Below are 25,017 nucleotides of genomic sequence, written 5' to 3'. Positions count from 1 at the left end.
TAGCTGTTTAGGTTTGGCTACACGGTGTTTTCAAAATAGAAATATACTTTGAATGCCTTTAGGAGGTACGTCTGCATTACATCGCAGCCCCCACCAGCTATTTAATAGCCTTCATCCTTCCCTCTTCATCATCTAGTTTGCCTGCTGCTCCAAGTGCATTTGAGTTATTGGCACTTGTTGTACTATACATATCCTTCAATCTTTAACAGACTTGGCATGATTTAAAGTCGAAAACACATATTTTATTTCTTTCACATACATGCTACCAACATCGACATCACCAACACTGCCATTAGGAAAAATAAAGCAAAATAAGGCTGCCTTTCTTTCCATCCTTAATACTTTTCCCTGTAGTGGTCATTCATAATACTTAAGGTTCTAGCCTAGATTTTACTCTCCAAACCCAATGCAAACTCAGTGTCCACAATGCAGGGGCAACATTTTTTGCCTGGAAGCACAGAGCTGTGCCCTGAGTATGTTCTCTAATAGGAGGTACTCAACCTGCAAGAGATGTTTCATCCATCACTTCTGTGATGTTGTCATACCCCTTAGGTGTGAGTGGATTGAAATCACTTTTGTTTTTGAAATGGCAAAACCACTGCTGAAAAGTGTTGCCTATGAACTCATCCTTAATTGCATGTCCATTTGCATTCAAAACAAAAGAATATTTTAAGTTACCTGTATCAGGAAGCTAATGTATTTCTTCAACTGCTTCTGGCTCTTGAGTATTAGGAACGGCAGTATGACTGTGTCTACTTTTTGGATTTGTAGGGGGGAAAGCTGAGTTCTGTGTGTAGCCTTTTTTTTTCTTCTTCTTCTTCTTCTTCTTCTTCTTCTTCTTCTTCTTCTTCTTTTAAAGACAGTAGGAAGACATTTTAACAAAAGCTAGATTGGAATCGTCTCTGTTATGAAAGAAAATGATGAAGGATGTTACTTATTTGTGGATTTAAACTAAACTCTTGAGAATATTATCTTAGCAAGGTATTAAAAGCAGTTTTTCAGAAGCTACTCTTTGCATGTTGAGTTCCAACAGAGCAAAGATAAAAATGGGTGCTGAGCACTAAATTGGGCCAGCTGCATTCCCCACCTATTGGGCTGATATTTACACCCAAGGCAGTGAAAGAGTACAGTTATTAACCTCTATGGGTTTGGTTTTGTTTTTTTATCTTTTTGGTAGAGCAAGGGCTGGATTTCTCTTCCTTTTACACATTTATACACAAGAGATGATTTTTCAGCCTTAAACCTATAGAGTCACTTACTGTATGTTTAATGATTCAATTCACTAATTAGAACACCAGGTTTCGTTCTTATTTAGAATTTCTTAAATACTTTAAATATATAAAAATAACCAATACACTCTGCCAAGTTTGCATGCACATTAGCAAGTACAACTCACAAAGTAATTCTAGTAATGAGAAGCTATTATTATTGTCCCCATGTCATATATGGGGAAACTCAGAGAACCAACGGTGCTCCCAAGATTATACAGCTGCAAGTGATAACCGAGCAGGGACTCCAACCCATGACTTATCATTCCAAAGCTCATGTTCTTTCCATGAGTTGGCTGTCCTTGTTGTTTGGCCACCCTAATATTGGATTCAGACTACCAGACAGGTGGCCCACTGTCTCATCACTCTCATCAACAATCTGCATTAGAAAAGGACGAGGAAAAAAAAAAAAAAGGAATGGATGAGGAGAGAGGAAAATGATCTGCTTGCCACCACCTGATGACTTTCCCTCAGTATAAAAACATAAAGAGCTCCAACAGTTTGTTCCTAAGCTTTGAGGACAGTTTTCACCATGAGGCACTAGCTCCACAGGGTGTTGCACAAGAAGGAGTTTTGTGATCACATTTCCTTTCCTTCCAGGATCTTCAGTGTGCTAATGTGCACCATGACTCTCCTAGAAAAGGGGCTTATTATGAAGGGTTTTCCAGGTGTATTTCACCACAGAACCCATTTTATAGAGTAAAAGGACAGATGAGTGTACCAGATCCCCCTGGAGAGCCACTGTTCTTGTGAATCCCTGTAACTTACTAAATTTGGGGAAATTTGTCCTAGGGAACATCTCACAGAGTTAACTCTCTCCCAAAATCTGGTATAGATGGAAAATATAACTAGATTCAGGAGTTCCCATGGTGGTAGAGCGGAAGCAAATCAGAGTAGTATCCATGTGGATGTGGGTTCGATCCCTGGCCTAGCTAAGTGGGTTGGGGATCTGGTGTTGCCGTGAGCTGTGGTGTAGGTTGCAGATACGGCTCAGATCCCATGTTGCTGTGGCTGTGGGGTAGGCTGGCAGCTGTAGCTCTGATTTGACCCCTAGCCTAGGAGCCTCCATATGCTGCACGTATGGCCCTAAAAAAGAGAAGAAAAAAAAAAAAAGGAAAATATATCTAGATTCAGAAGCAGCTTAGAACAAATTTATGAATAGCACATTTATCATAGCTCACCAATAGGAATGGTACCACCTAACATCCAGGCAGATGTCAGAATTGTCATTCAGCGGGTTTCCAACCTGCCCCTCTGTGCCACCCTCTGAGGTAGTGTTCCAGGTCGTGTGACCCAGGCCTGACCCAGGATGACAACTCTTGTGTTCTTAACTCAAATTTACTTCAGGGTAGGACCCAGCACTGTATTCCTTCTTGTTAGAGATAATGAGATGAACCCAAGGCTTAAAAATAATTGTGTTTAAATTTAGACTCATCTACATTTGGAATATCTCTCCAAATCTTAATTTATTCTTTTGAACTAATACTTATTATTTCTTTCTTATTTTCCTTCAGTGATGAATAAAATTAGAAAGTAATATTTTATGGAATATTCTGTAAAACTCCATTCTTGCCCTGAAATGAATTCTGTAAATAATATATAACTTACCTGTATATGCATAATCTTTTTAAAAAAAAAATCAATATAATATCCTAACAGTACCATAAAGGATAAATAATAATTTATAATGGAATGATATGAATTTCTACATATAAGTGCTCAAGCAGGAGTTCTCATCATGGCACAGAGGAAACAAATCTGACTAGGAAGTTGCAGGTTCAATCACTGGCCTCGCTCAATGGGTTAAGGATCTGGTGTTGCCATGAGATGTGGTGTAGGTCGCAGACATGGCTTGGATCTGGCATTGCTGTGCCTGTGGTGTAGGCCGGCGGCTATAGCTCCAATTCAACCCCTAGCCTGGCAACCTCCATATGCCATGGGTGCGGCCCTTAAAAAAGAATGAAAAAATAAATAAATAAGATTTTTTTTAAATGCTCAAGCATTGCAATATTTCAGGATATGGAAAATTCCTGACTCATGCCCGCTAAATAACAGTAACTTTACCTCAAAACACCTCCCCTCTCCTTTTGAAAATGCCTTCTAGGCATCCATTTCTCCCCCATTTAGAATTAACGTATTAAAGAAATTTAAGTAGGAAGCAATATGTTCCAATTACTTCCCTAAAAGATCACTTTAGCTACTGTGTGGACAATGAACCACAGAGCAAAAAGAGTGGAAAGAGTGTGACTGGCAGGAGGCCATGCAATGATCTGAGTAAAAGATGCTACATTCATACAACTGACAACCAAATCTCCAGTTAGTCTGTGCCATATTTGCATGCCTATTGGTTATTGCCATCTGAATATGATGGTGATACATGAAATATTTCAATCTTCAAATTAAATTTTAGAACCCCCCTCATTTTCTTACAACAAACTAGCATCTCCAATTTTAGTACCATATCCACCTGACATATCTTTTCTGCAGAATCTCTTGGATTTTTGCTTTGCTTTATATCCAATCCCAGCCTTGCTCTTCCATCTGGAAAAAAAATGACAGCCTCTGAGCTGGATCACCACCCATTGCAGTGTACTCTAAACAGCTTCTAGAACAATCCCCCTCATATGCCAACATCTAAACATCATTCACTCCTTAGAAACACTATCTCACTCTGGCATTGCAAGAATGACTGAAGCCTTTACACGGCATGGGGTGGCCATGGAACACATGATATGCCAAATTCATTGTCAAGGTATTCTAACTGTGTGATTTATCTTCCAATATGATGTCTTCCTCATTCCTTCGGTCCACTGCCTACCATCTTATGTAATTTCTGATGGCATCTTACTACTGAGAGAGATTAACCACCCACTGCCACACCCAGCTCTCTGATTCTCCCCTCTTAAATTACACACACATACACATACACACACATACACACACACATCAACAGTGGATTCTCAGTGTTTGACAAATGCATTTTAATCATAAAAGAAAGTTCTTAATTGATGATATAACTAAAAAATGAAAACCCTCGGGCATTTTCATGGATTGAAGATTTTCCATGAACTTCTATATCACCTTGTCATTCTACTATGGCACATCAGTTTAAACATTCTATGAAGGGGCAGTACAGTGCAACTTGACCCTGAGGTCATATTATTTGGAATCAAATCTCAGAAACACCATTTACTATCTATAAGAATTTAGGCAAGTCTGAAGTTCCATCATGGCTCAGCGAAAATGAACCTGACTAGTATCCATGAGGATGCAGGTTGATCCCTGGCCTCGCTCAGTGGTTAAGGATCCAGCATTGCCATGAGCTGTGGTGTAGGTCGCAGATGCAGCTCGGATCTGGCGTTGCTGTGGCTGTGGTGTAGGCCGGCAGCTACAGCTCTGATTCGACCCTAGCCTGGGAACCTCCATATGCCGAGGGTGCAGCCCTAAAAAGACAAAAAAAAAAAAAAAAAAAAGAAGAAGAAGAAGAAGAAAAAGAATTTAGCCAAATTAATTGAACTTCTTTGCCTTGGTTTCCTGAGCTGTAAAATGAACAGTAATAGTATCCACTCCATGAGGCAGTTCTGAGCCATGAGTTACAGCATATAAAACACTTTGAATGGTACTTTACACATAATAACCATTTCCCAAGTTTTAGCTGCTATTATTGCAGTAGACTTAAAATGCTTACAAATACATCCATAGTGATCTAAGACTATCTTATGAAATTAATAGTCTTTTTTAACAAAGATATAAGGCTTAGCAGTTACTTAGAATGTTTTTTATACCACTAGAAAAAAACTGACAAATTACGTAAATGTCTTAGGGTCAAAAAAGAAGACAGGATGCAAAAGCAGTCAGAGCTCCACTCATTACTCCTTTTTTCTTTCTTCTTCTACTTTTTTTTTTTTAATGGCCATACCCACAGCATATGGAAATTCCTGGTCCAGGGATTGAATCCAAGCCACAGCTTTTACCTACACTGCAGCTAAGGCAACACTAGATCCTTTAACCTACTGCACTGGGCTGGGGATCAAACCCGAGACTCTGCAGTGACCCGAGCTACTGCAGTTGGACTCTTAACCCACTGCAACATAGCAAGAACTCATCATTACTTCTTATGGGATATTTTTGACACTTTAAATGGCTATGAAAAAATGCCTAATGAGATCCTATAGAAGAATTGAATCCTCGACATATATTTCTAATTAAATCCTAATTTTACTTTATTGATGGCAATCTTTGGGCTACACAAGGAGCTTTAATTTTTATTGAAATCACCAATAAATTGCAGTGCAAAGGTTCCTTCCCTTTCAGACCAGAAATTAATATTGAGAGAAATTGAGTGTTTACTATTCTGCAGGGAGGTTACTCTCTCCAGAACCAGAACATACCTTTTTTTAAATTCTGTTAAAAGCGCATTTCAGTACATGAGTATCAGTAAAACCAATAGTTATAAAAAGAACATTTTGGTCAAACCCTAGAATGTTTACTACACAGAGAATTCCAAACACAGAGTCTTTATCCAATAAATACATTCACATTTGGGTTTGTAGAGTATAACAAAATGAAACTTTACATGTGTTATTGCTTTCCTTGACTCTTTAAGAGCACACCACATTTGGAGAGAAGGGACAAAGGGAAAAGACATTATCAGAGATGTCCCAGGTGTCTTTCTTGAAGCAGGAGACAATGAAATGTCATCATGAAGCCTCCTTATATAAAAAGAGTATCTTGGGTCAGAGCAGAGGGGAGATTTGAATTCGAAACGTTTTCAACTGCCAGAACACAAAAACCAAAGCAGACTAAATTTTGTTCCCTACATGTTCAATGACTTATCTTAAGCTCTCCCTCAGGCATCTCGGGGGTCCACTGAACAGCTGGTGCCTTGTCAGTCCCCCAGCTTCCACTGAGGCCCTGGACATTACTTCCCAGAGATAACGGTCACCTGAAAGAACCCAAGGGGAGGCAGTACTCTGCATCCTGTGCCATCAAAAGGATCCCAGCAGAGGCGGGATTGCCTCATTAGCCACTTTTCAGCAATAGAGTCCTTAGCAGTGAGCAGTCTGAGCTCTGCATAGTCAGGATGGTAAAGTTCTGCTTGCAAACTCCCTTATGTCTAGGAAGAGTGTGGCTGATTCCCCCCAAAACAGAGTACCCTCAGGGCAGAACTCACTTACACATCCAGTCCAGCTCAATCGCTGCCCCACAGGGGGTTTTCTTCTTCTATGAATTCTTACAGCAAGTGATTTCAAATTGCAAATAGTGGCCCTTATTAAGACCTGCTTTGCATTAATGCCTAACTGAGCAGTATCTTGTCAGAGAATTTGTGAACTCCTTCAACATGGATGTTGGAGCCCAACACATGCATGTATTAAATCAATATCAAATGAATGAATCAAGGGTGGGGTGGAGGAAAGCTGACTCTTAACTAGCACAGAACCATTTCCTATATCTCTATGGTTTTAATAAACCATCCTTATGTGTTCATTTCTGGTAAATGAAACCATTTTAAATGTTTTTAATTCATTCATTTAACATTTAGTGCCTGCCCTTCAGAGGGAGGGATGCAATGGAAGGTACAGTCAGAGTCCAGGTCATGGAGACTCTTGTACATCATATTAAAGAGCAGAATCTTATCTTTTATAGGACTGAGGGACACTGGGGAATTTTAAGCATGGTATAAAATGGTCAGTTTTGCTTTATAGATAGAACACTCTGATGAAAATGTGAAATATCTATTTGAAGGGCACGACTGGAAGTGGGGTAAAGTGGAGGCCATCAGGAGAGAAATGATAAGGATTTCAACTCTTGCATTAGTGTAAGGATATAAAAATGGAAACAGGTAAAAGATACAAAATAGCTATTTTGGTAACTGTTGGAGGTCAAAATTTAAGAATGACAGTCAGGGTTCTAACTTCAGTAACTAGGTCCTAATGGTTTAGGAAAATATTATTGGCTTCCCTTCTGATAAGAACTCCAGATTTTTCTCAGGCTTCTTTCCTAACATGCATCACCCTGGAAATGCCATATATGTCTTTACTACTAGCCTATAGTCTGCAAGAGGTGCTGGACCACACGGTAGCATTTACCACTGTCTCTATCACAAGGTATAACACACTCTAGACACTATATACTCTCTGACTTAAAATTGGCATATTGATTTGAGGAGATTCTTATATATCTAGGAAGAAGAGTGGGGGGAAAAGTCCCTTCATCCTTTTCTAGCTCTGAGCCTACCCAAGTCAACTTCAGGAGTAAAAATGCATTCTGTTATCACTGTCATTCCCTTCATAAATAAAATTCCACAGTTTCTCTAATTTAATACTTCCATGGTTAAGCAGACCTCACTGTCAAAAAAATCTTCCTAGAATATGGTACAAAATCAATGTGTTTCCATTTAAATCACAATTATATTTCATGAAATAAGTTACTTTTTTAAAGTTGTCTCTTCATAGGAATCAAAAAAGATCTGAAAACAGACATACCTCCATGAAAAACAAATAAAAGCTAGTGCTCAAGTCCCAAGCTGTTAGCTGCACACACAAATTTTATTTTCCTTAAGAACAAATTCATAAAAGCATGATAGTCACATAGTCTTTGAAATCCTAACAGTCTTAATGTTCTTTTAAGTAATGTAAAATAATATAATTCTTCATTTTTGTGAGGTTAAGCATTAAACATTGATCCAATGTAAATATTAACAACACTCTGTGCTTAATATATAGATCCTTAATAACTTCATTTTCTTGTGGATTAATAAAATTCTTACCCACAGGAAACAGGTGGCACACAATTTTTTTATTATAGTTTATTTACAATGTTCTGTCAATTTATGCCATACAGCAAAGTGACCCACCCATTCACACATATATATGCATTCTTTTTCTCATATTTTCTATCATGTTCCGTCACAAAGGTGGCATACTTTAAATAGGCCAATTTGAGAAGAACTTGTCTATGAAGGTATTCATTATTAAAGCAATGCTATTTGGGGGAACCACAGCATACAGAAGAACCACCCAGGGCTGGAAGGAGCCTGACTGTGACCACTCCTGTGCCAGAATGAATAAGGGCTTCAGTGGACAATGAATCTGGAAGGAGAAAGTCAGGTATCCCCTGGTGAGTTCCCGTCATGGCTCAGCAGTTAATGAACCCCGACTAGTATCCATGAGGATGCAGGTCAATCCCTGGGCTTGCTCAGTGAGTTAAAGATCCAGTGTTGCAGTGCACTGTGATGTAGGTCGCACATGTGGCTTGGATCCTCGTTGCTGTGGCTGTGGCATAGGCCAGCAGCTACAGCTCCAATTCAACCCCTAGCCTGGGAACCTCCACATGCCACAGGTCCAGCCCAAAAAAGACCAAAAAAAGAAAAGAAAAGAGGATGCCTTGGGAGCACCAAAGACTTCTGTTGAAAGGCACAGAATCAACAGGAAGGAATCCAGGGAAATAAATACCCGGTCAGCACTCTGATCTTTTACCAGACCTCCACACCTGAAGACCCATCTGAAGCCTAAGGAAATGGGAGCCATACCAGTCAGCCTCTTGGGATAGAGAACAGAGTAGAGAAAGGTGGAAAGTGGATCTGGAGGGGTAAATAAAAATATCAGCTCAGAGTTATTCATTTAAACATTTCTTCAGAAAAGACTACCTTTTATCTCTTTTTGGAGATTTAAAATCTGCCTCCTATGGAATCATACTTCATCAGTCCATTTTAACTAAGTGCTTAGATATTTCCTCAAAAAGCACTGTTTCAACCTGAAAAATATCATTTTTGTTATTATTTCTACTGATTACCAATAGTACAAATTTTTCCTGTCTTATATGTCCTTTTAATACAATATGTCCAAAGGTATTAGATTTTCATCCAGTATTTTCTTAAACTACTTGTTATGTTTAGTGAAGAGCATGGCTCTTAGTAAGTTAAAGTTGGTACAATGCTAGTAGGTAGTTGTTGCTCTTACTTGTTCCTTTTGAAGATACACTATAATTTTTCAAAGTATGGATTCAGAAACACACTCTTAAGTGTGAGATTAGGATCGAAGCTCTGTCTTACAACATGTACATTGTGAATATAAAATGTTAAAATTTTAAAAAAGGCACTGAATTCTTCTGTTAACTATCTTGAAGTTCTGGGTAAAGACAGTAAAATCCAACAGGCCACAGAGATCCTAGGTAGGGCCACAGGGTCAAGAACTCTAAAATCAACCCCCAAATACAGCTGCTTTATTTATTCATGTATTTATGAGAGCATTACATCCTGCCTTCTTTCCAAAAGAAATGAAATGCTCCATTGTCATTTCCTCCTCATTTTCCCTATCTTTCCTTAAATTAGAAACTGACAGCTTAGATCACGTTCTGTCAGAGTAATGAAACCACAGCCCAGCCATATGTTATTTAAAGACCTGGATTTCATTCACCGTAGGTAAAGTTGACTGAAGTGAAAGAGCCTGATTTATATCTCTGGGCTGCCAGCAGGATAAGGATCACAGCCCCTGCCTCCCATCGTGAACACGATCTATACAGGAAGCCGAGCCTCTATTTTTTCCACCAGGGCACTCGTTATACACAGTGCAAACTGACAGAATTTTCAAGAGCAGAATTTCAACTGCTTAAACAAGAAGGTCCTTCTAACTGGTTTAGACTATAGTCAAAAGATAGGAAATACAGGTTCATGGTGTGACCTCTCTCAAAATACTAGACAGGTAACAGGTGCAGGGGAAAAAAACTGTTACTTAGAACTTGACACTGCAAACACCACTCAGAATGAGAGTTGTATTGGTTAAACTTTCATTTGAAATACAAAATTTTAAATGCTTATCTCATTCATTATTGCATGAGACTTTCATAATCAACCTATTTATTATGCTCATGTTCTTTATCATAACAGTGCTATTTAAAAATATGCCAGTCCTCTCACCAGCGGCTTACTAGCCCATGTCTGTCTTAATTGGTCAGTCCTCTACTACACTGATCTGAATAGCACTCCGAGTATAAGTATTGTGAAAGTACCTTTAATGAAGGACTTTTATCAATTTTTTTTACTATTAATAGTATCAAATCAAATTCTACCACTCCACTTCTACTTAAGAGTGTAGAAACTCATAAAAGGATATTATTCTTGTTATGACAAGAAAACACCAGATAAACTAGTAAGTATGTTTTCCTTTAAAGCCATCACAGAATAGTAGACACAAAGAAGTCAAAACTCCAGAGGAGAATGAGCCCTTACTAAGTGAGTTAAGACTGCTGACTGCTTCCATACCTGGGGATACATTATATCTGGAGGTAAAAACAAGTAGAATAGCTGGTCTGCCTTAATCATTTCTTTGTTGGGACATAAAAGAAAAACAAGTAAAATTGTACAACTCTATGAACTGGAAAAATGGCATAAAATCAAGAAGAGCCCCAAATGTAATGCTAATCATCTTGATCCAACACTCCTTCCCCAGTCTTACTGCTCAAGTAACAGCTGAGGCCAGGGGTAAAAGCAGAGAGAGAGAGATCACAGACTTCTAGTTCCTAAGTCAAAAAGCCCTGCTTGAGTTGTGGGAATAAACTCACTCATAAGATATTTAAAAACAGAGATGATCTGAAATTAAAGAACCTAGCACTAACCAAGCTCAACTTTAATAAAACAAAAAATATCAACTTTCACCCTAGCTTCCTCACACAAAAAGACAGCATGTCCTCTATTTTTTAAAAAACCTAGTTCAAGTTTTTCTGTTTTTTACATACAATATCTGGCATACAATCAAAAATTATGAGACATGGCCTAGCTTGAAAATGTAACCTATGATCAAGGGAGAAAAAAAGTACACAGAAGCAGATCCACAGTTGACCAAGATGATGTCATTAATAGACTTGAATTTTTAAATAACTATTATAAATATTTATAGAATAGAGAAAAAGATGGACAAAATGGGGAGAGCAAATTTGGACGGGAAGATCAGGAACTCATTCTTGGACATGTTAAGTCAGATATCTAGTGGCTAACAAAGCAGAGACAGTTCAAGGAAGAGATCTAGGCTGGAGATGTACATTTTGAAATCATCAGGACATAGATCATATTTAAAGCCATGAGATTGGGTAAGATTACTTAGGGAAACAGGGTGGAGAGAAAAATGACTAAATCCAAGGACTTAGACCTGCGATACTCCAAAATTTGGAGGACAAAGAAATGAGAAGGAACGAGCAAACTGGGTGAGAAGGAGAGACCAGAAGGAAGGAGGAAATGCAAGGAGTGAAATAATCCAACTTAAGATTTTTAGGAGATACATGCATTACCTTACTAGTTAACTTAATTACTTTTGTTGTCACACTTAGTTTTACATTCTTGTCAGACATGGCAGACCATTTCACAGGTGTGCTGTGGTGAACTTGGCATTATGCTATATATACAAACACTATTATGAAGAATGGAGAAAATATGATGATTCATACACATCAAAAACTTTTTTTCAACAACAGGAATCCTATTTACATAGTCACTGCCAAACTGACTAATTACAAGGGCCTATATAACAGAAATAGTTACATTAAAATTATTCTATTTAAAAAGCATACATATGCGTTTTCTATTATGCTTCATTGCTCATATTTTATGTCAAACATATGCTGGAAGCTCTGCTTCTATTTTGGACCTACTGTCAAGCCATCTAAAACTTGCTTGTTTTTCAACTCTAAAGAACTAACACAATCTACTATATGAACTTTGGAAGCCATAATTTATGCAATAAGTTACCTATCACAATTAGTGAAAAAGAAGTTTCCCCATTTGTAATCTAAATGAGCTCTAGGCAATCTTCATTAGAAATGAATAAGTATGGAAAGCTAGAATTAGAGGACACATTCCATCAAAAAAAATTTAAATAGGATTAAGCCAAAAAAGAAAGCATGCGATCATGTTTCAGTCACTGAACCTATCCTTAATTTCTAATCTTTTCTAGAGAGAACAACCACTTAATATTGTAAATTTGTACTAAGAACACTGAATAAACAATGCAGTAAAGCTCAAGTACATAGAAAAACATTTTAAGTCATTATACATACTTGAAGCAGACACTGTTTTCTTCTGTTTCATTTATTTGCAACTCATGAATAATTTCTGATCTAATGGTAATAAATCCCCTTCTCATCATAATATCTGAAGAATTAGACTTAGATGTACAGTTAATCACATGATAAAGTTTAAATAAGCTAAAGTGAGAAAAATGCTGCACAAGGAAACTATTGTAAATATATTTTTTCAGGAAAGAGATGACAGACATTTAGAGAAAACAATTTAATTTCAAGGAACAAGTACAACACTGGGAGCAAAAAATAATAAAGGGAAAATCCTGGAAGTCCACAAAGTAAAACTGAAATTCCTTTAGATTTCTCTCAGTCAGGTGATGAGAAAGTTGCCTTCTTTTTAATTTTCTTACACATGATCGAATATGTACAATCCATATAGGCATTAGAAGAATGAATTACAGCTTTAATGCTGACACAGAAATATGCCTAATATTTATCATTACACGGAAAAAAAAGCTAAAGAGCAATATTTATTCATGAACTCTTTTATGGAAAAGCACTTGTAACCAAACCAATATATCACAATGTGTATGTAAAGGCCTAGGGAAATGTTTGGGGGAATACACACCAAACTATAAAAATGGGCTGCTCTGGATGAGAATTGTGATTGGTGTGGGGAAAAGGAACTCTGATATTTATTCTAGCTTTCTGTGTTGTTGAAATTTTCACTAAGAATGCATTTATATATTCCTTGACAATTTATATAAAGAGTACAAATATATAAATATTTACTACATATATGCACAACTTCTTTTTCCATGGATAGAGCTATAGACTGAAAAACATCAAGGCTAGATTGCAACCCAACCTTATAGCTATTTGGAATCTAGTCCTAACTGTACCCTGACTAGACATGTAACCTTAGACAAGTTATGAAATCTGAATTGATGGACTTCAAGGTTCTTATCAGTACAATAAGTCTCTTCCTGCTTAAAGATTTACAATGGAAAGGAAGATTCTAAGTCAATGAAACTGTTCCAGATGCTATTCTCTTAGTAAGGTTCTATTTTTTTCTAGTCAAAGCTTTTAAGAACTTATATAATTCAAAAAGTTCCAATTTTATATGCATACTCACACCACACACACACAGATATATATAGATATAGATACAGAGATAGAGATAGAGATATACAGATATACAAACAAACATCTGCACAGGGAGCACAAAACCAGAGTCATCTTCTGCAGCCCTCTACAACCTCAACTGCAGTATTTAATGAAATGAAGTCTTAGCTTTGTTACCAAATATGAGGAAATAACAATTAATGTTTATCTTTATTTATGTTTAATAGGATCCCAAAGCAGAGCTTCTGTGCCCTGTCTTCATGGAATCAGAGCACATAATTCTCCAGCATGTCAATGTGTTCACCAACCAGGAAGCATCACTAAGCTTTGGCATCCAGAATCTCTACTGAGGTTTCATTACATAAGCATCATTGATTAAATCATTGGCCACATGATTTAACCCAATCTCCAACCTTCTGTCCCTCCCCAGAAGTCAGACTTCCTCAAAGTCCCAACCTCTAATCACAAGGTTGGTCCTTCTGGTAACCAGTCGCCATCCTGAAGCTATCTAGGGACCACCAGGAGTACCCTCCTTAGCATAAACCCAGATGAGATCCAAGCAGCTCATGAACAACAAAGACAGTTCTATTACTTGGAAAATTCAAAGGGTTTTAGAAGCTCCAAGCCAGGTCCCTGGGACAAAGACTAGAGCAAATTATTATGCAACAACTCCAAACCCATTAGAGACAGTACTTAAATTCAACAAATCCAAAGTTTTTATGTTATCAAGCTAGAACCTCTATGAATATAGCACTCTTGATTAACTGACTTCCAGCAAATACCGTAGTTTATACTTCAAATCTATAGTTGCTTTATCTCTCCACAATCCTGACAAGCAGGACAGTACTGTGGCTAAGTGTTGTAATCTCTAAAACTAGATTTCTTGGGTTCAAATCCAGGACTCTGCCACATCAAAATTTACTTGACCTTCATATGCTTCTGCTTTTCCAACTGAAAAATGAGATATAAAAATTAAACCCATCTCTTATGGTGATTGTAAGGATTAAATGTGCTAATACATGAATTGCTTAGAATGGTACCTGGCACTCATTAAATATTCACTTCTATTGTTGCTATCATACCAGAACTAGTGGACACTAATTAGTAATTGTTTTATCTTGGCACAAAGAGCTTTAATGTAATCCTAATTATCTTTAAAGTTGAAAATCCTTTCCCAAAAGCAAAAAAAAAAAAAAAATCATTGAGCTCCAAAAATAAGCAGGTTGCACTAAACAATGTGAAAGTTTCTTTCAATTCAGAAATGTGATAATTATATAACTGGCCTCTTGACAACTAAAAGAGTTCTAGCTATGTAGCCTAGCTGTTGTGATGTTCTTATGCACTCCCTTAATTTCTCTGATAACCCACTGCAGGTGATCATGTAACGTAAGAACTCTAATGCACTGACTGAGAACTGGTTTTACAGAACTGTTATTTGAAGTATGAAGAAAGAATCTCCACCAGCATATTCTAGACAGGTCGACATTGGTAAGATATCAAAGACTGAGGACATACACAGATCTGCAGGTGTCTATCAAGGTGAAAAAGAGCTATTTTCTCTTTTCTACAAAGAAAAGTCTACTTTATCCTCCTCCTGCTTGGGAACAGAGAAGGAAGTCTACTGTCTATCAAACTCATCCTCCATTATTAAATACCCTCTGCGTTTGTCTTTCACTCACCTTTTTTTCTGTCTGGAACTGGTTCACAATACTTGATGTAACAGATCATAAGATTTTATTAAAACCATTTAAAATTTCTAACATCCTGCTATCTCTTTGCCTCTGATCCTTTCTTATTATTTTACCTATAGGCTAGAATCCCACAAGTTACATCTGGATGGAAGAAAATTAAACCATTTCTCCATTTCTATACCTCAATATTTTGAAGATAAAATGTTTTGTTTTGGTTTCTTTATAAAACTAACATTCAAATATTAAGAATCATTCAAGCTTAATGCTGAAGAAGCACCGTCCTTAATTCTCATACAAATAATCAGTAAGTAACCAAGCATATCATTTCCTTTGGGTATATATCTATGTGTCAGCACATCTGCAATTATGAGTTCCATTCAGAATGCCTCAAAGTGATAACAGAGCAGAGAATAATGAGGATGGATAAAAAAGCAGTTTGGGGGAACATGACAAAATATCTTAATTAAACATAAATGAAAATAATAGAGAAGAAATTGGAGGGAAAATTTAAGGACGGAGAATGCTGTCTACATCATATATCTTAATTTTAGACACCTACTCCATTAAAATGTGAGCTTACTAGTTCATGTAACTAAACCATCAAAATTTTGGCTGCATGAGAGTAGAGTTGCATGGATTCAAGGACAGCTGATCTGCATGAAGTATCTAGAATGTTGACTAATGGCTAAGTATCCACCTAGAAGACGACTTGTGCCTTGCCACAGGACTTTGTACTTGCTCCTGTCTCATTCAACAGCTGATGATTTCTTGTCTAAATGAAGACACATGAAGATATTTTTATCAGATTCCCATAGAAAGCCAAATAAAGCAGTGGTGTGATGTTTGATGGGCCCAATATTTAAATTATCTTGGTGTTTGAAACTATATCCAAAATAAAAGACAAAAATAAATGTAAAACCCTACAATTAAACATTTGTTTTTTTTTAATTGCACCAAATATCCATAAGGAGATCTGCTTTAGAACAGAGACAAACTTTGAAAAACTTATGGTTACCAAAGAGGACAGGTTGGGGAGAAGTGGACAGGGGGTTGGGGATTGGTATATGCACACTGAGGTATATAGAACGACTGGCCAACAGGGACCTGCTATGTAGCACAGAGAACTCTAGCCAATATTCTGTAATAATCTATATGGAAAAAGAATCTGAAAGAAAATGAATGTCTGTATATGCATAACTGAATCACTTTGTTGTAATGCAGAAATTACCACAACGCTGTAAATCAACTATACTTCAATAAAACTTTTTAAAAAAAAAGATTTGCTTTAACTATATTTCTTATGGAAACTGCCTGCTAATTTAAGGATAAAATCAGTATGAGCCAACAGTGTAAACCAGCTTAAAGAGAATAGCAAAAACAAGATGCATTAGTCAAAGTGGTCAGATCAGGAAGTTGAGAATACTGTGTGCTCCTGATATTATAGTTTGGATTTCATTTTGGATAATTATCACCAGGTCATTAAGAGGAATGCCAACCACCAAGTATATTTGGATTTACTTTTCAAAAACAGGACTAAGGTTCTTTATCTTTTGCTCTGCAACAAACAGTTTTTTTCCCTGGTGCTGCCTAGAAACCAACAACAACAGCAGTCTCTTTCTCCTCTACCTTCTATTTATTCTGGGAAGAAAAGAAAGAAAGAAAGAAATGGAGAAGAAGGAGGGAAAGGGCACTGACATGTCTTCTTGTCTTTAACTTACTTAGCAATATTAAAGGTCAGACATGTCCACAGAAATTGGAGATGAAAACCATCCTCAAAACTGGTCCATCCTGGAATGGCTTTTTAGATCTTCTCTCTCTCTCTCTTTTTATGAAGTGAGCAATCTCTCACCCAGCAGTGAGAGAGGAATACCCCTTGTCTTCCTCTCACCCAGTGTAGAGGAAACCTGTATTCCCCATGTTTTGGTACTCTGGACCCTTGCCTAAATGGGTGTCAGATTTTTGTCTGTTTTGGGCACACATCAGTCCTCGACATGTATGTAATATTTTTATTTAACAAGCATTGACATCATCCTCTTAGCAGATATGAATTTACACTATACAGATGCCATGTTTATTCCTAGTACAAATGACTTTCTACTTTATAATTTTACTCACAAAACAATCCATACTCATTAACTATATTTGCACAGAATTCCCAAAAAGGAAGGAAAGGGTATCAAGGTTATTTAAAAAGAAGGAGAGATTACAAGTTAAAATTTCCCTCAAACCATTTCTTCGAAATAGAAATTACAAAGGAGAAAGTATGAGTGGAAAAGAATTAGGTTAGACATACTCTTCAAATTTTTGAGAGATTCTCAAGGAAGAGGAGATAGGCATACTTTCATTATATCAACTAACGAGCAGGAATGACACTGATAGTGCTTTCTATTCAATTGTAAGAAGAATTTTCAACAATGAAAAGAACTTCAGATAAAATAATGAGCTCCATGTCTGCTTAAGAGTTCAAGCAGGACTTGGGTAATCTTTCAATGATATTGTAAGAAAACATAAAATTCATGGAGTTCAAGGTTGACTAGAGGATCTTTAAGGAATTTCCAGCAATTAAGAGTGTTATATGTGCTTATGATAAAGCACAATAAAAACCTTTAAAAGGAAAAATTATAAAAGAGAAAATGTCAAGACTTGGCCACAGAATTTTACAACAGGGTTACTCAAAACATGCTTATTGTTGATGAGTAATATATAGCCAATAACCTGCAGTACCTATAATTTTAAAGATTGAGGTTGTGTGAGCATGCACCTTGAGAAAGATGACAAATTTGTGAAACATTCAGGTTTTTTGGTCAAAAGGACACTTAAGAGTATTTTTAATAAGCTCAGAAAAAAAGGGGGGGCCAATAAGACATTACTTAAAGGAAAGCACATGAATGCAAACTTTCTTTTAAAAAAAAGAAAAAAAAAACAACTACTGAATGGTAATTCCAATAAAAGACAAAGTGAAAAGAAGAGGGGAAAAAAACTACAAAACAGAAAAGCTAGGATAAAATGATGATAGTGGGAAAGTTTGAAATTATTTACCTAAATAATTACGTAAATACAGACCAAAGGCTAAAATAATCATGGGGATTATGGCCACAAGTGAAAAGGCACCCTCCCTCTACCAGGAGGAGAGAAGTTCACCAGAGACTGGGAACTTAGGGCCATGGAGGCTATACAAACAAACCTGTTAAGCTAACCCTTAACTTTCTAACCCATTACCCAAACCCCTTTGTCTTGTGAATTCTTCACAAAGTTATTGTTTCTTTTTTCAAAAGGTATAAAAGCTTCCTACTCCAGTCACTTCTTCAGAACTTCATTTTCTGGTAAAAATTCAGCAAAATGTGTATGATTTTCTCCTGTTAATCTGTCCTATGTTGGCATAATTCTTATACCCAGCCAGACACCTGAGAGGGTAGAAGAGAATTTTTTCCTCCCCTAATAAGTAATTCTTTTTGATTATGAATTCATTGTTTTATTTACCCCTAACTTTTTGGGTGTTGGTATTATAAATAAATAACTTCTCAGAATGTCATAATTTTTTAATTATGAATCAATATAAAAGTTTAAAGAGTATGTCAACTTTGATTAATTGCAAAATAAATAATTTACTAATAAAAAAAAATCTACTTAACTATCTCCCCCAACAAACTGTTAGGAATTTCCTAGGCAGGACTTCTGCTTATGGTAGGAATTTTAAGGTGTTAACATCACAAGATAATAATAACAAAGGCTATTCACAATGTATGGGGCCACTGTTTGTGGTTTAAATGGAATTCCTTGCTTAAAGGGAAAAAATTTTTTTCATCTGAGATGCTCAAGGACCTTTCAAAAATCTAAGGATGTGCTTATATTATAAACAAGGGGGAGCAGAAAAGTGACAAGTGGCCAGAAGACCTAAACCGAAGCTGCCACTGGGGTCTTGGTAAAAAGGAGACAAATCCAATAAGCCTGGGACCTAATAACCGGCTAGACAACTGAGATTGAAGAGAAGAGTGATAAATGGCAACTACAAATTTACAATCCTGAGAGCAAAAAAGGATGGCAGTGCTTAAATCAGAATAAAGTTAGGAGCAACAGTTTGAGTAGAAAGCTTAGCTTAAATCCTGTTTTGTTTTTAGGGAGTCAGGAGATAGCTGAGGACAGCTACCTGATAGGCACTGAGAAGTAGACCACTCAGAAGAAGATGGAGATCAGGATTAGAGAGGCACATTGCCATTCCAGACCCCACACCTGACCCCTACAGTCCCTACCTTGACCCCCAGGCATTATGAACCTCCAACAGGATTACAAAAGCCCACAAAAGCTACAAAAATCTCAGCAACAAAAAAACCAAGAACCCAATTGAAAAATGGGCAGAGGACCTGAATAGACATTTCTCCAAAGAAAATATACAGATGGCCAATAAGCACATGAAAAAATGCTCAACATCACTGATTATTAGAGAAATGCAAATCAAAACTACCACGAGACACCACCTCACACCAGTCAGAACGGTCACCATTAACAAGTCAACAATTAACAAATGCTGGAGAGAATGTGGAGAAAAGGGAACCCTCCTACACTGTTGGAAGGAATATAAATTGGTACAACCACTATGGAAAACAGTATGGAGATACCTCAGAAAACCAAATATAGAACTACTATATGATCCAGCAATCCCACTCCTGGGCATATATCAAAACAAAACTTTCATTCAAAAAGATACATGCCACCCCTATGTTCATTGCAGCACTATTCACAGTAGCCAAGACATGGAAACCACCTAAATGTACATCAACAGATCAATAGATTAAGATGTAGGATACTACTCAGCCATAAAAAAGAACAAAATAATGCCATCTGCAGCAACATGGATGGAACGAGAGACTCTCACACTAAGTGAAGTAAGTCAGTAAGAGAAAGATAAATGCCGTATGATATCACTTATATCTGGAATCTAATAAACGGCACAAATGAACCTTTCCACAGAAAAGAAACTCATGGACTTGGAGAAAAGACTTATGGTTGCCAAGGGGGAGTGGGAGGGAGTGGGATGAACTGGGAGTCTGGAGTTAATAGATGCAAACTACAGCATTTAGAGTGGATAAGCAATGAGATCCTGCTGTATAGCACAGGGAACTATATCTAGTCACATGTGATGGAACATGATGGAGGATAATGTGAGAAAAAGAATGTGTGTACGTATGTCTGTATATATGCATCGGGTCAATTTGCTGTATAACAGAAATCAACAGAATAATGTAAATCAACTATAATAGAAAAATTAAAACCTAAAAAAAATAATAAAAATTTTTTAAAAATCTCAATTGGTTTTAGAGGAGGAAACACTGACAGAAACCTAGAGAGAATAATTTCTTTCCATATTTTCTTCTAAAGAAATACCTACAATACAAGAAAGTTAAAAAAAAAAAAACCTTTCTTCAACATAGCAAAATAGACTATGACCTTATAATGTGATTAAAGTCTATTGGTACTGATAAGAAAGGTGACAATTACACGGTGCTTTTCATCTTCTAAGCACTTTACAAGTACTATATTAACTAATTAACAATGGAAAACCTGATGTTTCTTGGAAAGACTACTGTCGCTACCTTTTTTCGTCCTTTAGATGAATATTTTTTAACCTTGAAATAAAACTTGCACAAAATGGGTGATATTTAAAGCTTTCAAACTAATGATTATGCCAAGCAGTTCATTTTTCTGGTACTTCAGAGCTGAATTACAATAAAAAAATTTTTAATTAAAAAAAGGATGTAGATAAGCTGTGTGAAAAGAGAAACTACTGGATCATAAAAGCCCATCTAGTGAGCACCACTGAGCCCTGATAAACGATGCAGAGGTAATATGAAGATGCTTACTGTTGGCCTGTGGCTTCTACATCCTCCAAAAGCAGATGGGAGAAGGGCACCTATTCCCACGTGCACTGAATACTCTAGTGTGGGTTCCAATTGAGATTGTCTTCTTCGTCTCCAGTAGTTTTATAATTAGTGATCACCAAGCATTTGTCAAAAGAAAACTGGGCTAATATAGTGTGTTTCCTTTAAAGACAAATGTTTTTGGTTCATGAAGAGGTCTCTTAAGGGCATTGTGTAAGAATCTGGATAAGAATTTTCAGTTTTTCATTCATTCAATTAAAGGGTACTAAGTACCTATTATGAGTAAAGTCCTCCAAGAGGACTTTAGAGTCACATGGACATCTCTCTTATCACCTTAAGAGATGGGTGGCTACATATACTCCTCCTGGCTGCTATGGCCAGGCTGAAATCCCCAGTCCTGAGGAAGGCAGTATATATAACAGGGAAAATCAACAGGCTTGGCCTCATTTATGAGTTCTGCATATACTAATCCAGCAGTAAAAACTTAGGAAGGTTATCTACTTCCTTTGGACCAGTGTTTCCTCATATAAAATGAGAATGATAAAGCTTCCACAGCTGCATAAGCAAGAGCCTATCCACATGGTGTAATCAGTTTAGTTCCTTTGATTTTGAAAAATGTTTTTCCATTTCTTATATCCCTAACTGGGTTCCTTCAGCTGAAATAGCTGAGGTTTCTGCACAAATTACAAACAATAATAATTTATTTGCAAGCATACTGTAAATATTAAATAAAATAATGCAATAAAAATGCTTAGCCAATGGTACTGCATAGTAAAATATACAGGAGGTAGACCTGGTTATAAGTCCTGTTTAGAGCATTTAGTGAGTAACAGTCATGGATTATGCCCTCCTGACATCTCATAGTACTTTTCACAATGCTAAGTATATAGTAAACACTCATTAAATTTTGGTTGACTGATATTGACTTATTAACCACTCAAGCAAAATACAGACAATTTACCTCCCTCCAGATAGGCAGTAACAGAGCCTTTGAGCTCTTCCTTGCCTGGTAACATTAACCCTAAAGTTACTGGAGTCAGAAAGACACCTTCATTTCTGAAGTACACGTCCTCAGCTCAGCAGCTCCAAAATAAACTCTCGGAGTTCCCGTTGTGGCTCAGCAGGTAAAGAATCCAATTAGCATCCATGAGGATGCAGATTCAATTCCTAGCCTTGCTCAGTAGGTTAAGGATCCAGCGTTGCCATGACCTGCAGCATAAGTCACAGATGCGGCTTAGATCCAGTGTTGCTGTGGCTGTGGTGTAGGCTGGCAGCTGCAGCTTCGATTGGATCCCTAGGCCCGGGTACTTCCATATGCCGTAGGTGGGGTCCTAAAAGAAAAAAATTAATTCACAGGGGTAGTACAAGGCCTCTTACTTATCTTGTGATCTGAGCTTTAAAAACGCAGATCTCTTGATATCCAATTATTCTCAGTTTGTGTATTGTTCCAACTCAAATATCTAAGGAATATTCTTTCTGACTTCTGCTTCTGTGCCCTTTAATAATTTGTTCCGGAGGTCATGGATTACAAAGGCTTGGATTATAATTCTAACAAACATTTTCTCAGAATTGTTCTTTTCCCCATTCTTCCCAGTCATGCTTTAATCAAAACAGGACCTAAACAAACATGCACAAAATTCTACTTTGTTCCATCCAAACAAATTTTAAATTCCTCTTGCCTATTTCTGACTTTGTTATTTATATTTATGGTATAATATGTTATATCTATATACATCCAGGGGAGAGCAATTGCAAAATTTATCAAGAATTCTCTTAGGAAACTGTTCTCATAATAAGCACAAATTGTTAGCATTTATCACCATAGGATGTAATCATATAAAAGCCTTTTCTAGCCTCATCCCCATAAGGTACCTCTCTATTACATTATAATGATAAATGGCAAAATGTTTTGCATGACACTTAAGCCATTACAGAATTCTACAGGGAATGCTAGGACACTACCAGTTTTCTGATAAGCAGTGACAGCTAAAAGTCAGCTTCACATTCTTAAGTCAACTGGTCTCTCATTATTTCCAGCAAAACAATTGGCAACTGAACACAACTACATCATAAGGTGCACACAAATATGCATCAGGAGTAAGTATGCCATTGTATGTTTGGAGGGGGTAATAGTTTAGTATTCCTCTTGGGGATGAACTTTATTTCAGTTGAACAGTATAAACCAGTAACATTATTTCATCCTGTAATTGCCATTTATTCCTGATGATTTGATGTGAGTAATTAGGATTCATAAATAAAGCCATTAGCTTTGGGGTAAATACAAATATGGGTAATCTGTCCCTAAAACTTTTTTCTATTTCCTATCACTCTCAGACTAGCTGTTAAATCACAATTCATTCTTCTCTGCATGATAGTATTCAATTTAGTGCAATACAGGGCTATAATGTCTCTTTGATCTTTTTACAATAACAAAAGTTGCTATGAAAGCAAAACATTATCTTTTGAAAATATCCTATATTCTATGCATCTTTATTACCAGATCATTTTTTTTATTTTTGTAACTTAAGAATGAAAGTCATGGAGTCACAGTTGTGGCTCTATGGTAGCAAACCCCCCTTGTATCCATGAGGACGCGGGTTCAAGCCCTGGCCCCACTTGGTGGGTTAAGGATCCAGCATTGCCATGCACTGTGGTGTAGGTCACAGACATAGTGCTATCTGGCGTGGTTGTGGCTGTGGCTTTGGCCAGCAGCTACAACTCCGATTCAACTCCTAGCCTGGGAATCTGCATATGCTGCAGGTGCAGCCAAAAAAAAAAAAAAGAATGAAAATAATGAACACTCATAACATTTTTTTATCTTTGAGAAATATTTTTTTAGCAAAACTTAACAATTCTTAGACTATATCTGGAACTCCTGTTAATGTTTTCACATACAACAACTATAATAGCTAATATTTACAGAGTATATAATCTGTACCAGCTACTGTGCTCCATGCTTTGCCTCTATTATTCATTTAACCCTAGGCAAGTGCTATTACTGTCCCCATTTTACATATCAAGCAACTGAGAGCCAGAAAGGCTAAATAATTTTCCAGCTTCAGCCAGGGCGAAGAGAGAAGACAGATGAAAGAAAGGCACAAAGGCAACTGGCTCCAAAGCCTATGTTCTTAACTTTCTCACCATATTTCTTCTTTGCAGTTGCTCAGATTTCAATCTATGTCTATACACTTACCTCACATATATCTGGGATATATTTAAAGCAATTATATTAGTAAACCATATACCAGCTTCTCAGATCAAGCTGTACTGAAACACAGCTTTAACCAATAAGAGGCATGAGAAAACAAACAATAAACATAACAAAAAAACCCACGGATAGGATGATCACCAGGACCCAAGTTCTTTCATCCTATCACTCTGATGTTATCAGCATTACCTCCCTTCATGGTCTCAAGAGGCTGTAATTCTAAGCATCACCAGTGACAGACAATATCCAGTGAGGAAGAGGGACATTCCACACTGGGTATCTGTTTTTGCTTGATTGTTGCTGGATTTGTGGGGGGCGGGGTGACTTAAAGAAACCTTTCCAGAGTTCCCTGATGGCTCAGCGGGTTAAGGAACCAGCATTGCCACTACTGTGGCTTGGGTTTGATTCCTGACCCACGAACTTCCACATGCTACAGGTGTGGCCAAAGGAAAAAAAAAAAAATCTTTCCCAGAAGCTCCCCAGCAGATTGACTGTAGGATTCCATTGCCCAGGACTGGATCATCTGCCCACCCATAAATCAACTAGCTAGAGAGATAAGACCACTTGACTGGCTCCTTTTCAGATGGATGGATAGGTAGGTAGGTAGGTAGGTAGATAGATAGATAGATAGATAGATAGATAGATAGATAGATAGATAGATAGATAGATGATAGCCGGACAGACAAGCAAGCAAGAAGAAATTGATAGTTTCTATCACCATATCATGTAATCATATAGGAACCTTTTCTAACCAAAATGTCAGGAAAAGCCTCCTCCAGAGGAGATACTGTTGTCATCCACCATGAGAAGTCAATATTATGCCCCTTGAGATTAGA

The 25,017-nt window shown here is 37.1% G+C and overlaps 1 protein-coding gene across 1 annotated transcript in view; it reads right to left on the bottom strand.

Moving 5' to 3' along the window:
- Positions 1-815: 815 nt before the first annotated feature.
- METTL4 (methyltransferase 4, N6-adenosine) overlaps positions 816-25,017 on the bottom strand; it is a 118,788-nt gene continuing 94,586 nt past the window's right edge. The window contains exon 9 of the mRNA XM_047793843.1: positions 816-902. Coding sequence (XP_047649799.1) covers positions 886-902 — 17 coding nt within the window. The 3' untranslated portion in view covers positions 816-885. The remainder of the gene's footprint in view (positions 903-25,017) is intronic.

Source organism: Phacochoerus africanus, chromosome 8 (genome assembly GCF_016906955.1).
Source record: "Phacochoerus africanus isolate WHEZ1 chromosome 8, ROS_Pafr_v1, whole genome shotgun sequence".
NCBI lineage: Eukaryota > Metazoa > Chordata > Mammalia > Artiodactyla > Suidae > Phacochoerus > Phacochoerus africanus.
This window is presented reverse-complemented; position numbering and strand designations above follow the sequence as displayed.